At 47.0% G+C, this 20,905-nt stretch overlaps 1 protein-coding gene across 1 annotated transcript in view; it reads left to right on the top strand.

Moving 5' to 3' along the window:
• AUTS2 (activator of transcription and developmental regulator AUTS2) overlaps nucleotides 1-20,905 on the top strand; it is a 1,079,185-nt gene that overhangs the window by 265,296 nt on the left and 792,984 nt on the right. Inside the window, exon 2 of the mRNA XM_032872387.1 lies at nucleotides 3,801-4,013. Coding sequence (XP_032728278.1) covers nucleotides 3,801-4,013 — 213 coding nt within the window. The remainder of the gene's footprint in view (nucleotides 1-3,800; nucleotides 4,014-20,905) is intronic.

Genomic DNA, 20,905 nt, shown 5'->3' with positions numbered 1-20,905 from the left:
AGCTTCCCTGATTGTCAAATGAATGCCTTAGACATATATATATATATATATATATATATATATATATTTTTTTTTTTTTTTTCCCTTTTTCCAGATCTCTTCCTTTTTCTTCTGCCCTCCCCGCTTTCCTTTCCAGTGCTTGTTTACTAAATGCTTCCTTTGCCAAGTCTGGGGCACGGTCACCTTATTTTCAAAAAAGCCCTGCAGGTAATTCTCACGGACATAAATTTTCCATGGGAATCACTAGCCTTTATCAGGTAGACAGATGAGTCAACCGGCTTATGAAAATCGTCCTTCGTTGATTGTAAACATTTATAAATCACATGATTTCCTTCCCATTTTGTAACAGTGGTTTGTAGACCGCCTGCCCCCCCACGTGTGTTTGAGGAAATTCTTAAATCAGGGGTAATTGTTGGTTGGTGTATAGATGCAGGCACACACACGTGTGTGTCATCACATGCACAGCTCTCTCGAGTGTTATAAGGTTAGTGATTTATCATCAGTCTTTTTGTCTTTGATTCTTTTTGCTTAGAATGGACAGTTCTTGTCATTTTCCCTCCAACACAGTCAGTGAGAAGTTAAATGATTACTTTATACATCGTAGGCAGCCAGGGAGTGTTGACAGAGGGAATGGATAAACAGTAGCCTGGCTTGTTCAGGAATTACACCAAAGTGTCTGTGCAGCAATTTCTAAATAAAACTGTATCTTTGAAAGAATAAAGATAATTTCTAGGCTTTGAGAATATAAACCTCTTCTATAATAAAAACCTTTTAAAGACTCTTGATTTTTTTTCTTACCTCTTAAGCCACCACCTCTACACACACTTTGATCCTTTCTCTCTTCCTCTCTCCTCCCCACCCAACACCCTCCAGAGTTGAAAATCTCAATATTAATTGGACCTAAGATGATTGTACGGTTGCTGCTAAGACTTCGGCAGGTCTCTTACGAGCTAATGTCACGGCATGGGGTCCATTCGCTCTGTGTAGCTATGCCGCGGTGCGGTGAGATGCCTTGATTAATATGCTACATGAAAATAAAATGGATCTGGAAGAAATTATACCATACTCTCATAAATATTAATTCACATTTGTATGGAATCGTACATAAGTTTCAATATATGGAGCACCTTCAGTGTGAGAGGAGAGTTGGGCTCCAAAGAGAATGGCGTCATTTTTTAAAAAGCTTGGTTGATACATTACTAAGTTTCGTTTGTTTATTAATCTGATACCCCACACCCATGTATATGCTGGGCCGTGGGTGGGTTGTAGGAGAAAGAGGAGTTCTTCTTTGTTGTTGTTTTTAACCCTGTGGGGAGTTTGGATAATACTCTCAGAAGAGGAAGTACAGTTGATTGCAGTAGGTTGAAGCGGTCCACGATGGGGCTCACCTGGCTGCTTCTAGGTTTGCCGTCCGTCATTCCTGAGCATCTTGCATGAGCGCTGGCCCTTTTTGGTTGCGCGCGACGTCAGACACAGAATGGTCAGAACCGAGCAGATGTCTAACAGCTGACCGTGGTGGTGGGCGCCGGACGGAGGGTTAAATATAGCGGACATTTACTGAACGTTTCATGGGCTAGATCGTCTGTCCAAGTTCTGAGACTGGAGTCGATGGCCATGGGCACTGCCTTCGATCTCAGCTCATCCCCTGAACACTCGCCACCACGCATCTCCCTCGCCTCGGGAGAGCTGCCTCTCTAACGGCGGAGGGCAAACCATCAGCACTGATGGCAGCTACACGTTGGACCTGGAGCCAGTCATTTGCCTGATGAGATGGTTATTTTTGATACCTTCTTGCTCTGATGGCTTCTTTCGGCCCTTATGGGGCTTCTTGCTGTTTGTCGTGATCCTGGTTTCTGCAGTGCCTGCGGGATTCCTTGGTTTCCAGTTTTCTAGTTTGCTTCACTCTGTATACCATTCGTACCCCTACTTGATACTATCCAGTCGCTATTGTTGCTTATAGGTTTGGGTACTTTAAGTAGTTGCCTCGTTTATTTATTTATCTAGCCTGATTTATTTATCTTTGCCTGGTTCTGTGAAGCATTGGGGTTACTGAGATGAATAACTCAGTCTGTGCCCTGATTCTTTTTAAGAGGTCATGCTGCCAGCTGCCTCAGGGCCTTGACACAAGCTGTTCTCTCTGCTCAGACTTTCAGAACTAGGTCAAATGACTCATCTGCTCAGCACCATCCTACTCCTCTGGACTAGACCATTTCCCCTCATTTTAGCACCCTTTGTCTTTCCTTTGTTCAGTTTGCACTGGTATATTTACGTGATTTGACTAATATTTGTCCCTAATATTTGTCCCATGAGGTAAGGAAACCCACCCCCCGACACACACAATTGTTTTCCCAGCCCCTGTAGGACAGTGCTGATTTTGTTCTTGGTATATACTGGGCACACAGAAAATACTTGTATTAAGGGAAGGCTTGAAAATAGTGCTTCACATTATAAGAAAGGTCTTCCTGAGTGGACAGCCCTGCTGAGAGTCCTTCAACTAGAACAGGGAGAGGTGTGGAAGGTCGGGCTTTGAGGCCTAAGCAGATGTAAACATCCAAGCCCCCCAGACCGATGGCAACGGCTGATTTGGGGAAAGACCTCGAGGAGCAGCGTGCATGTCAAGTGGGCAGTACTGGATATTGGGAAGCAGCGGGATAGAGAACCACCTTGGGACTACAGGATAGTGGGGGTGGGGGAGTAAAGAAAGAGAGAGGTATTTTAAGGAGAAAATAGGTAAAAGGAAAATTTTGTCTCAGTTTTTATTATTTGTTTTAATGTGCATTCATTTAGGACCACAGAAACAGAATTTTTATATATGGGGGTTAGGCTCCGTGAACGAGCATTTTCAGGGTAAACGGGTTGTGCCTACTCATGCACAAATGACTGCATGCCACAGCTTCTAAATTCAGTGCTTCGTGAGTACATTTCTCAGGGTTCGAAGGACATTTGCACATATCCCAACAGTGGGTACTTCAGGTCTCTTAGTGGATAATGTCAGAGTCAGGCTTTGGACCCGGGCTTTTGGTATTTCCATAGGTGCTGAGCTGCCTGCCAGCACAGAATGCACTGGATCTCGTGGCCTGAAATGCCGGCCTGTGGTCTCCGCAGCCGCTGCTTCCTACCCCGCGTGCGGGACGTCCGTGATGTTTCTCCTACCCTTCCCACCCCCCAACCACTCACAAAGCGATAAATGAAAAGTTGCTGTACATCCTGGTGATGATAATGTTGTTGCATTTTGCAAAGACCTGGGAATCAAGGATGCTCAGAGGAACTTGTGGTAAAAATATATAATGCATTAAGGAAACATTTTAATCATATGAATTGATAGTTTCTTTCTTGCTGGCTCGTATCCACCTGGCCCTGGTATAGTCAGGCTTTGCCTTTTTTTTTTTTTTTTATTTAAAATCATACATGCACTTAGGACTCCTTTTCTGAAACATAATTGATGCACCAACTTGGAAAGTGAGTGTCTCGAGCCTCCTTGGGGAATGTCATTGTGTGCCGCTGGACCTAGCGGAGAACCCGATTGAATGCCACTAAGCAGTGAAATCACTTTTTTAATGGACAGATGCTTTGTGCTTTGTTGACTTTTCTGCCCAACAAGAATAGAGAGGATGTATTTGTGGCCGCATTAGGGATTCAGAAGACTTGAGAGCCGTGTTTCTTAGATTCGGGCGTTCTCCTGTCCTGCCCTTCCTGCTTTCCCCTCTCCCTCCTTGTAACCCCGTTTAGCCTGTATTTGGGGTGCGACCCTGGACACCTGTGTAACCCTCGCTTCCCTCTCCTTCTCCTCCTTTCTATAGAAAGATGTAGCACTTAAGCCTCAGGAACGTGTGGAGAAACGCCAGACCCCTCTGGGCAAGAAGAAACGGGAAGCACTCACCAACGGCCTGTCCTTTCACTCCAAGAAGAGCCGGCTCAGCCGCGCGCACCACTGCGGCTCCGATCGAGAGAATGACCGTAACCTCTGCCAGCACCTGGGGAAGAGGAAGAGGATGCCGAAGGGACCCCGGCAGGTGAGGAGGCTGGGTTCGGGCTTCTCCGGGGCCGCGGTCCCTTCCGCAGGCGCCTGCCTCTCCGCGGGTCCCCCTGCCGGCTGGAGAAGACCTCCTCGGGGGCTGCCGGAGCGCGGCCCCGCGGAGCCGTGCCCTTGCTTCTCATAGACCCTGCCGTCTCCGCTCGGTGTGTCATTGCGATTTGAGGCTCGAGCGCCGGTCCCTTTTTGTCAGACGTGCTGTGCGCCACGGAGCTCGATGCTGGCGCTGCGCAGTGGGGGGCAGACGGACCAGACTCCTGGAGCTCGTCAGGGTAGACTGGCTCGTAGGGCGGAGATCTTCCTCATGGGGACAGACGGACCCGGCAGGTGTGATCGTGTCCGCGGTGGATCTCAGGGTTCTGAGGTGCTAAGGATGCCTGTGTGCAAGCAGGCAGTGCCTTGCATGAGATTTCTGTTTCCAGAGCAGCTCAGATACTGTGGCGTGCGCGAGAAACGAACTCGCCTCTCCATTCTTCAGTTCTATGTAGTCTGGCGTTCAAGACTATCTTTGCGATCTGCTGATTGTACGAAAGTCTGGTAGTAGGGCTCACTGGCCTGTTAATAATTAGGTTTCAGTGATCCACAAGAAAATACAGCTCTTGGCATTTGGGAGCGTTTCTGCCTGTGGAAATCCCCACATGAGATAGATTAATAATGAGAAACGAAGCTGTTTATAGCAATTTTTTCTGCACAAATCCGGAGGCTTTAGTGCCTGCCGACTTACCTGTGTCATGGGTGTGTTTTGTTTGTTTCTGGCGGGACCACCGGGTGGGAATGACTATCACTTGAAGGAAGCAGAGGGAGGGGGAGAGAGGGGGGGTGGTTCACAGAGCAGGTGCTGCTAATTAGAAGCCAAACAGGTAATTTACAGTTTGCAGATGTTTGTCTGCAGAGGGAGAAATCTGGGATCATACAAAACAGTGGATCCAAACATTCACAGATCATTAGTAATCCTGCCCTGAGCATTCTTAAACACAATTCCGACCCCTCCTTAGGACCTAATAAACCAGAACCTCTTGGGGTGAGCGCAGAACTCTGTGGTCTTAGATTTTCTATTTGAAATGGCTAGGCCAGTTTGGAAATCATTCTTACAAATCATCAAGAGTGTATTTTTGGTAATGATTTTAGAGAAAGAATTGGAAGGACCCAAAACATCAATATGACCTTGCCTCTAATGAGATGTGGAGTCCGTGTTCAACCTGTTGGGTAACGAGGGAAATGTTCCCAAGAAAACATCTAGAGTGATGGATATCAGTGTCCAGATCATAGAAGGATCTCAGGGAAGTGTCCCCACATCGGACAGGGGCAGGTTTTCTGAAGGTACATATAGGTCCTGAAATGAAATGCCAGGTTGGAGTTCTAATAGGAATTATTATCATTAATCTAGTGTATACCATGTTATAGTCATTAACAAGGGAGTGTATATATAATCTGTAATTCTCACAGTCACCCTGGGTAGTGGGTAATATGATGTTGACTTTCCAGATGGGGATACTAGAGGTCAAAGAGTTAAAAGTCTTGTCTTGGACCACTTAGCAATGAGGAACAGAGCCAGGGTTTTGACCCCGGTTTCTTTGTGTTGCTCTGTTTTCCCTGCGTTTTCTGCCTCCCTTGTTTGAGATAAGGGTTGAGCATGAAGAGAAAGAGGGCTCCAGGTCATATAGGTCGTAAGTGTCTCCAAGGATTTCTAGGAACTATGTCTGCAGTTTGGTCATGGGGAGTGACTTTGGCTATAGAAGTAGCCTACGAGGGCATAGAAAGAAACAGGGTAAACTACCTAAAGTTCAGAGAGCAGAGACATTACTGGAAAGTTTGAAAGCAACCATGTTTGTATGACAATATCTTTTTTTTTTAAATTAAAAAAAAAATTTCAGGAAAGTGTGGAGGGAGGGAGGGAAGACGGGCTTGGTTCTATGGAAGGTGATGTTCTTGTGGTGTTTGTGCGACTCCCAACGCATGCCACTGTGTATGAGAGCTGTGAGAAAGGTAATTATTACCATGGAGAGAGGTTGCAGGATAACCACCATCTCTCCCCCAGGCCCTCCCTCCCAGCAGGATAGGAGGAAGGCTTCTACCGTTTCAGGCAAGAAAGCGATTTAATTCCAAGTCTGCACTAAAGTGTGGTTCCTCATCCTTGACACTCTTACTCCCTGACCTGGTCTGACTTTTCCATTCTCCCTCCTCAAAATTCTTCTTTCTACTTTGTGCTCTGGTGAGGATAGGACTTGTATGTCTCAAATTCAAGTAGCTTTTTGGTTTTTGATGGCCAACCTTCTGGTACAAATGGTATTTGAAATCAAAGCTATCCTTATTTTAGGCACAGTATTTGAAAAGCAGGTTTTTTTTGACTCACGAATCATGGAGAAGGAAAGAATGAGTCGTACCTTTTTGGTCTATGTAAGAGTTTTCAAAACAAGTGGTGTTTTTCTTATCTTCAGTGTTGATGCCAAAATATATTCCCCAAATCAAGTGTTATTTTTCTAGTAGGAAGGGAAGCAGAAGTTGATAACTCGAATAAAGCTCTACCACTTTCCATTTGTAGTCTTCCTTGACTCACGTGTACTGTTTTGAAACCCTGGGCAAAGCACTGTCCCTTGCTGCCCATCTGGAAGATGAAGGGTTCGGTCAAGGTGATTTTGGTTTGGAGTCCGTAATTGATAGTTTCTGTGAGGACATTTAAGGGAGAGACGTGTGAGGGAGAGACACGGCTCCATGTGTGTTGCCCGGACGGGTGCTGTCTGGGGTGCGATCGCTGGTAAGAGGTGACACACAAGTCTTCAAGGGCTGAGGGCTTGTGCTGACAGTACTGGGTGTGCATTTCCAGTTGTGGCAGATACCGTTTCCCTGACCTTTGCCTCTTTCGAGGTAAAGTAGCTGAAATCTGACCGTCTTAGCCAGGAGGGGGTCTTGAGATGAGAGTGTCCTTGAGAAGAATTTCTAAATTAATGGTTTGTTGTCTGGTGCCTCTTATTGAGGGAGGTTTAATGGAAAGAGCTACAGAGGAAAGAAGGCCGTAGGAGGTGAGAATTTAGTCTTTATTTTTGACTCCGTGAGAGTGGATTAGGGTTGCATCTTACTAGGAAATGGTACTTCCTGAGGAGGCACCTTAATGCACAGCTTTCCTGTAATTATGGGAAGATGTTACTCCTTCGTGGAGAGGAAATAATAGGATTTTTTTTCCTGAGAATCCGTTGAAGGCAACTAATCTTTTTAACGTGAGAGTACAATTATATACTTTGATAAGAGAGATGTGTAGTTCTAAAACCAAGCAGCCTTTTACTTCTCTTGCTTGATGGTAAAACCTCAGTTCTCCTGGTATTTTCTCATCCTGGGAAAAGAAAGCTTTTTAACTGGCACTTAACCCCCCCCCCCCCAGTGCAACTCATTTGTTGGATTATGTTTTTAAGTTTAAATATATCCTGACTTAGAAGATGCTGAGCGGGCAGCTGTCTTTTAAAATGGTTGCACTTTTTTTATTGGCAGGTTTGAACATTCTCCTTAATTTCCAAAGGGGCTTTTAAACATGAAGAAAGGAACAAGTTAACTTTGCCAAAGAATGCATGTCTTTCTGACCCCAGGCTTCTTGTGTTTGTCTTACATAGAACTGTTTGCTCATGACGTGAGCATTCAAACATTATGTTTAAAAGGTTGTAGCTTGTACTAATAAGGATGTGGTAGCCCCCCCCCACCCCCACTTAGACTTGGGAGTGGGAAACCAAAACAGAGGCTACCCACGCTGTCCCTGCAAGGAGCCTTATTTTTTAACTGTAAGACTGTCTCGGTGCAGCCACCAGAAGGGCACAGGGACGTGACATGCTGCCAAACCTTGGAGCCAACGGAGGACTTCCTCGGAAGCATTTTTGGAGAATTTAACCCTTCCTAGGGCATTGAGTTTTCTTTCATTATGTCTCACTTCTAGACCATGGGAAAGGATTTAAAATGTTAACTGCTTCGTAGTTGAAAATGCAGAGAGCAAAGGAGTTTTAAAGTTAGAGCGGCAAGGAGGACAAGTTGATGGGAGTTCGGAGAACTCTCAGATTGGCTGGGCTTGGGTGTTTTTAAACCTCCGTGTAGTCCATTAGCCCGACTTTCCTCTCTCTCATAGGGACCCAACCAGAGGAAGTAGGCTTCAGTGATGTGTGAGCATTTCTTAGGCCATATGAGCTCTTCCAAGAAGCAGATATCAGGATGGGTCATCAAAGGAAACCCCAGAGCCTGCCTCCTAACTGAATTTTAGTTTGCAAAACTCCATCCAGCTGAGGGCTGGATGTCTCCGAGAAAGAGGCAACCTACTGACATTGCTTCAAGCCACAGGAGGATCCCATCTGAGAGGGAAATAAAGGAGTTTGAGATATTTCAGGAGCCCAGCAGGTAGACTCTGACCTTGGCTGGTGAGGATGGCTTTTGTGTGGTTTAAAAATCCTCATACAACTTGACCTGGGTGGGTATTGCCTGTAAGGAATGGAAATTTGCTCCTGTCCCTGAACTCTGCTGTGGCAGACTCAGAGTCAGTGCGGGATTTGTAGCTGACGTCGTAGATACCAACAATGAATACTGATGTGCGGGAGGAGGAGGGACTGATCCCAGGGCCATGTCTTTAAAGGGAGAGCTGTTGTTAGAGCTGTGGGGTTGCATCTGCCTTGTGTGTTGCCACTGTGTGTTGGCCTGATTGGGAGGAAGTGGTTGTGTTGGTGGAACAGACGGGCCCAGGTGTCCAAGCCACCCGCTGTGCCGGAGCCTTCTCTCTGCTCAGGCCTTTCCCCGGGGACAGCATTTACTACCAGAAGCTGATCCTTTATTTCAGAGTGACTGACTCAGGTTGTCTTGAGGACTTCTCGCTGACATTGTTGTGAGTAGAAATTAACTTGCAAAGGAGGCTTTGTAATGGACAACTTTGATTAAACAGATCCTGTTCAAGTCATATTTCTGAAGGCTAGCTCATTAGTTTTGGGTAAAAAAAATCCAGGCTGAAGTCACACAGGTTTTTATCCAGCTTGACTCTAGAGCCTACAGATCTCTGCCGATCTCAGAGCATTGGGAACACTAATGCAATTAGGGATCACACTTCAGCGGTGGAAAGATATGCGAACATCAATACGGTCGTCATCATGGTTAAGTAACAGAAGGCGCATCGAGCTAGTGTCAAGAAATGGAGCTGCGGTCAAATCGTTTTTACTTCCTACTTCAGAATTTCAAGTTTAATGTCTTTGTTGGGATTCCATTTGCTTTTTTCAAAAAATTGTGTTGTTACGTGAAGGTTGCAAACCGAGATAGTAAATTAAATCCTCTCTTTTTCCTTCTGATGAATTTAAGTTGCACATTATTTTTTTTTCCTTTGCCTAAAACTACAGAAATAGAAATAAAACCAGATGATCAAAGAACGGAAAGGAGAAAGATTGGCTTAATAACTGCTCTTGGAATTTTGATTAACTCAAAATAAGGGTAAGATGCCAGATTTTAACATCAGTTTTGAGGAACTCACAATCCGGCCTTGTCTCTGTTCCGAATAGTTGTATATTTATTAAATTGGAGATATGGGTTTGGTATTGGGAAACATGGGACACGTTTCAATCACAAGTTTCATGAAGTTTTTTTAATTTTTTATTTTTTGAACTTGGGCATTTGGAGGAAATGACAGTTTATTTTTTGAGTTTCAGAATTCTTGTTTTGTGTCTCCTGACTACTCAGCTTACTGTCTGGGATAGAGTCCATCAGCCCTGGGTGTTGGTAAGAGTGATAATAAGCATCTCTTGACCTCAGCGGGACAGATGTTTGGAGTGATGAGGCCAGTAATAAATTTTATCCCAAGTGACATACGTGTTTTTAATTAGAATTTAGCAAAAATCGACTAGAAGAGGGCATAGCACATTGACTACCCATTCAGAAAACAAAACCTACTGAGAGAAAATAGGCTGAATTACAAAAGGAACTGCCACTGAAAAAGGGACAGTAACTCTGCTTGCGTGATCCTGAGCCCTATAGAAATTGCTCCATTTAAAAATAAAAACGAAAATACCAAAAAAACCCAAAACAAAACCCAGAAACCAGTGGCATTCACTAAATCCCGAGAATATGTTATGTGTGCGTGTAACTTTATTAAGGGCCACTTAAGTCATATATATTGTTAGGGATGGACAAAGTGAGAGAAAGGATTCTTGACTCTGTCCCCCAGAGATCCCCGCACTCTGGGTGACCGAAGGCCGAGGGCGCGTGCTTTCCCTTCACACCGCATTTTGGATGGCCCATGGGGTTTGGTGGAACTCACTTTCTTTATCTAAAACTGCATCTTGTGTTTATGGTAAGTCTTCCCCTTCTCCGATGACACGCCGTTCTCTGCGTGAGGCCGGATCTTGGCTGCAAAACGTGAAGCGAGCCCCCGCGTGTTCTGCATCCTAATCCCTGCTCGCGGCACCCCGTCTCCGCACGGCCCGCACGTGACAGGTAACGCGTGGGAGGTGGGAGCGAGTGGGTGGCCGGTGGTTTGCTGTGGCGGCGAGGGGGAGCTGAGCAGATGGCGGCGATCGCCACGTGTTGCGAGACTCCCGTGGGAGTTGATGGTGGTGACAGGCGAGTCACAATGTGCTATTTACAGTTTGGGTTTGCAGTCTCTCGGTGACATCTGAATGCTCTTTAGCAACTGCTTTCATGACTGCCTTTCGAGGAGCTGCTAATTGAAAATGAAATTGTGGGTGGGCTTTAAGGCAGGCACAGGCAAGCTCCCTGTGGTAGATGTTGCTGGAAAACTGTCAGATGTCTTGGTGCCCAACTTGTAATTCTCTCTCCAAGAAGGAAGAGCCAGAGGCGCGTTGGAAGATTCAGTGTGTGCTCGTAGGCAGAGCGGCCTGTCCTCCTGCCCAGAGAGCCAAATGCGCGCCCACTGGGCTGGGAACCTTCGCACGGGTCTCGTTGGACGCGCGTGCCCGTGCGAGGGTCTTACTTTAAATCTGTTAACATCTTGTATTCTCTGTTAGTTTTTTGTAGGACGTGATCCTCTTCCCTCCGCTGTTCACACAGTTACTGTGCAGGAGACGACGACGGTCTGATCTCTTGAACTTGAAGGATCAGAGTCCGAGTCTTGCATATAACTTTCCTTCCTATACGCCGTTGGCTGTGATGGGGTCTGTGGGGCAGGGCATTTGGGGCCTCCAGGTGCCCCGAGGGGAGGGGAAGGTGCCGGATCGGACTGGACACGGCAGTGGATGATGCACTGGGCTGTCTTACAGCCGCCCCCGCTGTGGCGCTGTCATTCGTACGTCATCTTAGAGCTGTTAGCGGAGCCTCCGCAGCATTTCTGAAATGGTAGCTTTCCTGAGTGTCGACATGTCGAATTGTTTCATCGCCTGTTCTGAAAACAGCTTTGCGCTGAGCAGTCTTGTGCTGAGACGGAGTGACCTCCCTCTTGGAAGTACTGTTTGCTTCTCTTTAATTAAATATGAGGAGAGATACAACACGCCCATTCTTTTCTAGTTTTCCCTTGAACGTTTTCAGGGAACTCTGTCGGAGACAAATCCGCGCTGAACTCCGTGCTCTGCTTGAGTAGGACTGGAACTTGTTTTTAGAGGGTCCCTGAGGCTTGGGCCGAGGGGACCTTGATGACACAGCCTTGCTGTACTTAACCCTCAGTCCCATTAGACCTGCCTCACCACGGGAACCCAGCTGTTCTCATGCACCGGCCTTACTGCCGGGTCCTAATGATGTTTAAAAGAACCTGGTCTGGGTATTTCTAAGTGAATTCTAGAGCATTCCCTGCTGATGCAAGTGGGGGTCATTTTACGGCCAGCAGACACAACAAAGTGCTTGCAGGAGCCCTGGGTCTTTTCACACGTAGGGGTGCGTGTGCATCCTCGCACTAGTGCTCACGGACACACACGGAGCGGAGGCTGAAGTGGCCCCAAAATGCAGGCAGGTCCTGTCAGGGCCCGCCTGGTGTCTTTCAGGAGCCCTGCCTTGTGGCCCGCCGGACCCTCCCACATCCAGCCATCTCAGCTCTCCTGAAGCTGCCACGTCTCCCGCACGTCTGCCTCCACAGACGCCGTCACAGCAGGTCACCCCGTGATCTCTGCACCTGCATTTGTGCAGAAAGCGATTGTGTCATGTGTCTTGAAATCATGTCATGCAAACCTGGACAGGTCTAATTGTTGGTGATGGTTCTGAGTGGCTGAGATTGGCTGTAATTAGATTGAGAGGCAATTAGCTGTATTTTCTGGATCGGGAACATACAGAATAAAGTTTCTCAGAGGGTGGTCTTGGGACCACCGGCGTCAGAGCAGCTCCTGGGCTTTGGTTACCAGGCAGATTCCCAGGCATCACCTCTGACTCCTGCCGCCAGGGTCCCTTTTGGGTGGGGACCGGAATGTGGCACCACCTTCTTAGGTGACATGAATGCAGGGGTGACAAGACTCATGCTTTAAAAGGAACTAATGGTACTGCTTTTTATTTTTAGAAGAGGGAAAAGGGAACAGTATGATGTTGTTTGCAAAACTTGTAACAGATCTTACAAGTTTTTAAATCACATCTTGCATGAAAATAATTTTATCAACACCAGGACCATATTCACGTTCTGTGTATTTACTAATTGAGTTTTTTCCCAAACTGGCAAAAATAAATGTTTCTTCTAAATGCCATAGACATTATATTACAAAAAGTAATGTTTTCAGAGTGGTTGCTTTTTAGCAGGAGTTTATTAGAATATAGCTTTGGTAGAACAATTACGTTGTATTCTTCTCTCCTTAAATCTTCTGGCTCCCTCAAATAACATACTTCTTATGCATACGGTCACAGGAGCTTTTTTTTTTTTTTTCCATTTTACTTCATTCTTTCTTCCTTCAGCACCATGATGATGTCGAGCTTCTTAAGGTTTGTAAGTTCTATGAATCCTCCATATTACAAAAATTAGTGGTACTGGGGGGCAGGCATGAATGAAATCTGAAAATACTGGCTATGTATTATTGGTGGGCACTGAAGACCGTTACCTGTGTCCTTCATCACCAAGAAAGCTTCACTTTCATAAAATGTTACGCTTGAATGACTGCTTTGGGTTCCACGGATTCAAAGGGAAATATTTTCCTTCCAAAAACCAAGCAGAATAAAGGCCCTCCGAAGAATTTTTGTTTAAGTAGCAAAACCTACACTTGCGATTTCCCAGTTAGCCTCCGTGTTGAACGCGTCCTGTGAGACCGGAGTTCTGTTCCCGGGAGCGGAGGGCAGCCTGATGTACTGCACAGTCGCTGATGAAGTGATCACACCGAGTGAGTAAGGACTTTTGATTTCACGAAGGAAATGCTGCCCTCGGTTTCCCGGACTAAGAAGGAGCGGGCATGTCGCGAGAAGGCCCCGCCTCTCCGGCGAAATGGAAAGCGCGTGACGGCCCAGCGCGTGCGGCGGGTCGGAGGGCGCTTCTGAGAGTGAAGCGTTTCCATTCTGCACGGAGAGCTCTTCCAGGGCGGGTCCTGTGCAACACGACCCCGCAGCTGCCAGCCCTCTTAAATCCATTGTCTAATCAAAAGGTGGCATCATTAAAAGAAAAAGCTGAGGAGCCCACTTGCATAGTCCGTCATCACCTGCCTCTTCCCTCCGCACATGACAGCTCTGTTTTTGTCACATGAACAGGGCAGCGGGGAGGACGGGCGGAGGCGTGGAGGGGTGCGGCTGCGTCACGGGTGAGAACTGCCTGGGGGGTATTTGCCCACTGCTGTTTCCGTGCTGCACGTCGGGTGAGGAGACGCCCCTATGGGTCGGAATTTTGGATGGGAAGGACGTGGACTTTGCCCAGCGATTCTGACCCTCCTCATCTCCACCTCCTCTTCCAAGGGGCCAGCCCCTCTTCTCCCCTTGCCTTCCTGCCTCGGAACCCGCCTGCAGGCTAGACTCTCGGCTCCCTGGTTTTCCTCTCACCCTCTTCCAGACAGTGTCTGGAGCTCGCTTCCCGACCCGGCCCGCGTTGCGTGGGAAAACACTTAGGTTTGCTTGCGAAGTTACACGTGCCCTTTCCACCTGCTTCCCCGCTCCCGTGACCCTGGTGGCCTTTTCCACTCAGCATTTACACTTACCGTCTTACCTGGGTGCTCAGAGGTGTGCGGTGTTGCCCTGATCGTCGTCGTGCTCCCGTATTCAAGGAGTTTCAGGGCCAATCCAGAGGCAGCATATGGAACGTGAGCTGGTTAGTGCTTAGGGTAGGACATGGTAGCTCCAGCACAGCTTTCTGGATGCCTCTCCCTCCCGCCTCCCATTCTCCAGGAGCAGTGCGCTGGAGCTGTGGTTGCTGCTGGCTGCACGGGCCCCCCGCTTTCTCCACACTGTGCTTACGCCGCGCCCCTGGTCTGGAGCGAGCTCCTTCCATAGTCACGCTTGTCTCCCAGCAACTACGTCAGATCTTCTTCTGTCTTGAAGCTTTGATGGTCTTTCCCTTCGGAATTACATGCATTTTCCTGAAAACTCCCACGATCCTTTGTTTATAAGTGGGGTGACCCCAGAATTGATCCCTGAACGTCGGACGTGTCCGGGAGTGAAGGACGGCAGTATTAATAATTACCGTGGAACAGTAAGCGCGAGTCAGGACTTCCTGGAAAACGGGGATATGGGGTCACTCTATTTATAATTGACTTTTGACCTTTCTCGTTTTATACCCTGTTTGAGAGTTGGCTGGACACCATCCTTCTCCTCACGTAGAGCCCACTGCCTGAGGACGTTTCCCTGTGACACCGCGAGGGGCCCAGGCTTGTGGCACACGTGGGCAAGTAAAACTCTTGAAATGCTCTGCTGTTGCAGCTTTGGAAAACTGAGATGTGTTTCTTCCTGTTTCCCGTTTCATTCCCGAGCCCCTTCTGCGCGATCTCCATACTGTGGCCGCGGGAGGGGGGCTTTGGACGCTGCTTGTGCCCGTCTTATGCTCACGTGGAAGTGCCCTTCATGGCTTCTCCGTGTGTCCGATGTAAGATTCAGGCTCCTGCGAGCACTTGGTGCTGCAGGCCACCTCCTGTCACCCTCTGTCGCTCACTGGCTCCTGCCCTCTGGCCTTCCTGCATTTCCTCCAGCACGTCAGGTTTGGCCCCACTGTGGTACATGCTGTTCCCTCTGCCCGAAGTGACCTTCCCTCTGCCCTTTGCGTCCTGGGCGCTTTCGATCTTTTGAGCCTGAGCTGAAATGTCATCTGCTCAGAAGGGCTCCTCCTGGCCATATTGTTCACCCCAGGTTCTGCCTTGGTCCTCTCTCCTTTACGCCTGTACACCTACCCTTTCCGTTTCCAACACCCGACACGGTTGACAAATTTTTCCCTGTATGCTTCTTTCTGCTGGAATCCGGCCTCTCCTGAAGGAAAGTACCGGCTCCCGTTTTCTCCACCCCCAACGTTTGTCCTGTTTGTCCCACGTTGTCTGGCACGTAGGAGGTGCTTAATGATGGAAGTTGAATGACGTTTGGCGTAACTATTTTTATTATTTCAATTGATTATGTTGGTAATCACATAGTCTTGCATTCCAGTGTTTGTTGCTTACAGAAAAAAAAATAGCCAATACAATATGACCTCTGTTTTTGCTCTTTGGGGGATATGAATGTAAGAGGAGATACTGATCAACTCGTTCACAAGAGGCAACAACTTATTGCAAGAGATCTCTGTGCTCCTGGTGGCTGCTGTCTGCCGTTTTCCCATGGAGGCCGTCAGCCGTCTGTCTTCCCTGGGTCCTAGCCTGTCGGGATAGCTGTACCGTGGCTAGTGCGGCCGGAAAACTGACCCGGGGAGACTGCAGTCTTCGACCCTCCGCTGGCGATCTGGAAGCAGCAGGCAGAGAGGAAGCTAGGTGGGTGTGGGGTGGGATTGCCTGAGCACTCTTGGACGTGCAAATATTTGTGTGGGGCTCTGCTTTTTCACCATAACGCACAAGCTATTTTTAGTATCAGAGCATGAATAGCATTCTGTGCCCTGTAAATTACTGTCCCACATGCCCTCTTTCTAAAATATTCTGACGTTATAAAACATGTTAATTTTATTCCCTTTTTAAGTGGCCTAATTAATTCATTCTCCAGGTGTTTGCCCCGTCGGTAGACACGGACTGAGCGTCCCCTGTGTGCAGGCCTTACAGAGGTGACGCCGACGTAGCGGGAAGGGTGGATGGAGCCGGGTGCCTCGGCCCCTCAGGTGGGCACAGTTGGTAGACCCATCGTGCCCTGGTGCAGGACTCTTCGCGTAAGGGGGGCCGGGACTGTGGTGTTCAGGGCAGTTCGAAGGGAGACACTGTGGAGCATCTCTTGGAGAATGAGCACCTGCAGATGTGTGAACTAAGGTCCTTTGAAACGGTCGCCTTCTCACCACGCTGTTTTCCTTGCCCTCCTCTTTGCTTTGCTAAGAAACTCCTGAGAACAATGCAGTCTCCTCCTGACGGCCCCCGTACGTGTTGGATACGTGCTGGTTCTGTCTCAGTTCTCTGGGGTTCTTAGTTTTACAGATAAGGGCTTTGGTGGGTCCCATATTTGCACCTCAGCTGCAATTTATTAGGAATTACCTGACTTAGTTATTTTATTAAAATCCTAGTAGACGTCCATTGTTTGCAAAAACTGCCAGTTTTTGGACATGGACCTCATAATGGGTACATTTTTTAGAAATGGTTGTGCTGTTGTGACAAACCCAGTTGTAACTTCTTGCTCTGGGAACTCTTGGTATTGGGGAAGTTCTATTTCTGTCCAGAGGTAGAGGGGTTTATACTAATCCATAAAAGCAGAAACAAAAATCTCCCACTCTCTGTCATTTCTGTTTACTTGGAAGTAGATGGTTATTTTCAATCCAAGTAGAACTTCAAATACTCTAAAATACTCAAAAGTAATATTTGAATAGGAATTTAGATTTTTTATATTCAAAGTGAGGACACGGACAGGGATTGTACAGCTGATGATCCCAGGCTTAGATCATAGCTCAGTCCCAAACTGCTAGCAAGTTATTTTATTATTATTTGTATTATTATTATTATTATTATTATTATTTTTACAAAATATAGTTTGTAAATTGCTCTTTTAAGCTCGGAAATCCTAACTTGCGTAGCAACTAAAACCGTCTGTCAGGTTTACTGCTTTCTCATGCTTCTCACTCACCTCTCCCTGACACCCAGTCGTTAGCTATTTTTGACCACGTGCTCCTGTGGGCAGACGTAATTTTAGGTGCATGTAGGAAACAGAATGACAAAAGTCCTGCCGGGGAGGAAGTTACATTCTGGTTGGTTCAGCCCTTTTCGTTGGAGACCCCTTGCACGTAAATGCCCAACCCCGACCTTTCTTCTCTGCTTCCAGATTCATAAACCGATTAACTTACCACAATTCTTTTTCCCCGCCAGGATCATCCGTAAGCATTTCAGACTCAACTTTGAACTCTATAGTAGTTGCCCTGAATTTGCTCTTCTTCTTTAACTTCCTCCTGTAGTTAATGTGCGCGCCAGCCCACGAGCATCCACGCCGTACATCCGCCCGTGCCCGAACCTGAAGTCCTCCCCCTTCCCTCACTCCGCGTCCTGGCGCCTCCTGTAGATCATGTTCCGAGTACTTCCTCCCTGTTTCTCTCCGTTTGCCACTTGGCGCCGTTTCTGCTCCTGCACTGGTCAGGCCCGCCTTCTCGTGGTTATGTTGCGGCAGTGGCTTCCTTCCCAGCCCCTAATCTCACCATTCTTCGACCGTCCTCCTAATGCCGTCTCATAGGATTTGGACCACATGTAAACGGAGTCATACTGCTTGCCTGAAGAGTTTTCAGGGACCCCCTCACAAGCCGAATTTCATCCTCTCTTTATGGTGGGGAAATGCACACACTTTTATGCCTTTGGGAACTCCCCTGTCTTTCTCTTGGCGCCCCCAGACCCCAGTGCACACCCCTGTCACATCAGCCATATCTACTTTTTAAGATGTCTTTATCCACCCCTGCAAATCTGACTTTCCTTTGTCTTAGTGAGTCATCTTCGTTCCATGTGAGAAGAGTTAGAAATGGCTGATTCTACCTATTAGAATAACTGTATTTTGAAAAGGACACTTAAAAAATGTCAATTAATTAATTAATCTAACAGAGAGGGAGAGAGGGCCAGTGCAATGCAGGGGGCACGGCACCAGAAGGAGAAGCAGGCTCCCCGCTGAGCAAAGAGCCCGATGTGGGAGTAGATCCCAGGACACTGGGATCATGACCGGAACTGAAGGCAGACGCTTAACCAGCTGAGCCACCCAGGCGCCCCTGAAAAGGACACTTTTAACTGAGAAGATGTTCAGTTAGGTAAAATTTAACATGGTGCAGGAAAAGCAAAAAGAAAAATTTTGAAGGATCCTGGGAGCAATTGTGGGGTGATCATCCAAAAGCGATAAAAAGACAAGGATTTTTCATGATGGCGGTCGCTCGGCCGTTATATCGGGGCGGCAAAAACAGGAGGCCTGTTGTTCAGGGAAGTGTTTTCCAGGCTTGTAAGTCAAGGACTGCCTGTATGAAGTTCTTTGGGGCTTTTCATCCCTAGAAGAGGTGACTGTGCTGCTGTGTGAGTGAATTCTTTAGGGGTTCAAGCCAAGGAACAGTGGACGTTATCTGAACTTCTCATTCTGACAACTTTCATATTAAAATGAAACTTTTATTGAGGCAAAGGCATTTTTATTACCAATCAGTTGCATAAACTTAGTGAAGATTTAAAAATGTGATTGATATTGGCTTATTTTTAAATAAGATGCCTGGAAAAGTGACCACAAATGTGCTAAAGGTTTATTGGAAGTAAACACAGGATTATAGCTCCTTGGCACAATTATTCCATATTTTGTCTGGGGGAGTCAAGGCAAAAAGCAGGGATAATGATACTGTTGTAGAAAACAGCACTTGGAACTGATTTCAGGATCCTCGTATTTTAATTTTGGGCTCTTCTACTTGCCCCAGCTTCACATTCCTTTTCTCAAACTTCCTTGGAAACCTGTTTTATTTGTTTATTTTTAGAGCAAGCTGCTGCTTTTATTTATTTCATACCAAAGTTGTGATATTCCAGGTTAAAATAGTCTTTAGGTACTTTTACAGCAGAGGTGAATCATTTTAGTGGAATGAAATAGGCATTTTGAAAATAAGGTCTAGGGGCGCCTGGGGGGCTCAGTCGGATAAGCGTCTGCCTTCGGCTCAGGTCATGATCCCAGGGTTTGAGGATCGAGCCCTGCATCGGGCTCCTTGCTGGGCGGGGAGCCTGCTTCTCCCTCTCCTTCTGCCCACTGTTCCCCCTACCCGTGCTTTCTCTCTGTGTCAAATAAGTAAAATCTTTAAAATGAAATAAGCTCTGTTTTCCTGCCTGCTTCCACATTCCTTCTGAAAGGCTGCCCTTGGAGGCAGAACTACAGCTATTGGTAAAAAGGCCGAGACAAGGGAGAGTTTTCTCGTAGACGCGCTTTGCCTGTTCTCATGCAGGACGACCGCGTACATCTTCCCTCCTTGACAGTCAGGTCCGAGACCAGAGCCTTGATGCAGACGGAGACACAGCCGGGAAGTACACTGAACACTTTCGCGGTATCAGTGACGAGTTGGACGTCCGTGTTCGCTCTTGTGCTGAGGCCGTGTAAGTGCGTTGTCGGAGAAAGAGTGTGAGGGTCAGGACCTTGGGTCACAGATTCTGACCGGCGCCGTCCTTCGCTGAAGTTCTGATGGCCTTTGACCCTCCGTTTCTGTGGTTGACCCAGTGTCAACAGGGGACGCTTCTAATTCCGGGAAGCGATCGATACGTGTGAAGAAAGTTCCAGGTGCTGGAATGCTTAAAATCTCCTTTTGCTTAAACGTGTTAAAAAGTAGATTTCAAAAATCACGAATTACCTGGGCATTGATGGTGTGACTAGTTTCGGGGGACCAGCGCGGAAGGATGTAATAGGTGCAAAGAACAAGACGTCCGGTGTCTGCTTTGCACAGTGACCAACTCTGGTAAAATTATGATGTGTATGTGGTTATGAGTCTACCGTAGATCCCAGGACTACATGAGATTGAAAAACCTTCAGCGGGCTGGGCTTGTGCTCACGGTTTTTAGCAGATGATAAAAGCCTTCCGCCAAGAACAGGTTAGTATGGAATGATCACACCTCTTTGTTTGGGGGCCATACCTGTTGGCAGCTCCCTGGGAATTGTAATTTTTGGTCTTTCAAATTGAAATCATGGAAATCTGTTTCTTAAGAATAGTTTTTGGCAAAGGAATGTAATGAAATGATTTCTCTCTCTCTCTCTCTCTCTCTTTTTTAAAGATTGATTTGTGTATTTTAGATAGAGCGAGCCCAAGTGGGAGAGGCAGAGAGGGAGAGAGAATAGGAAACAGACTCTGTGCTGAGCAGGGATTCCCACGTGGGGCACAATCCCACGACCCTGAGATCACCACCTGAGCCGAAATCAGGAGTCAGCTGCTTAAATGATGCTGTGCCACCCAGGCACCCCCTAATGACATTATTTTTCACTTTTCTCCCCCAGCCACTAGCTCATGATCTTGGACATGTCAGTTTTTAGTTTTCTGATTTTGCAGAAAGTAAATTTTGGGGCAAATGTGTTGAATCTTCTGGTTTGGGAAGAACCTTCTCTGCATGTCATTTATATAGGGTAAGTGAAATTCATGAGAAGCAGGTGTCACTTACTGGGACTGCTCAGCAATCATTGGCATGAAGTAGTCACTGTACCGGGTGTCCCGGCCTCTTCTGGATGAACTCTGTTCCTTTGGTAGAGGTTTTATGTGCTTTCCATATGTCCCAAACCCTGATGGGATTATAGAGACATAAGAAGAGTTTAAGAGATGGGTCTCTATTTTCCAGAGCTTCATCCTCGGGTTACCTAATGACTTTAGAACAGTTTAAGGTAAATAAACTGTGAAAAATACTCTTTGAAAAGTTGTTGAATGATAGATAGGCTCTTAGTTTTTCA

This window comes from Lontra canadensis, unplaced genomic scaffold, assembly GCF_010015895.1.
Source record: "Lontra canadensis isolate GAN:19392208 unplaced genomic scaffold, GSC_riverotter_1.0 scaffold45, whole genome shotgun sequence".
NCBI lineage: Eukaryota > Metazoa > Chordata > Mammalia > Carnivora > Mustelidae > Lontra > Lontra canadensis.
Note: the sequence above shows the minus strand (reverse complement) of the source record. Positions and strands in the feature narration are given on the sequence as shown.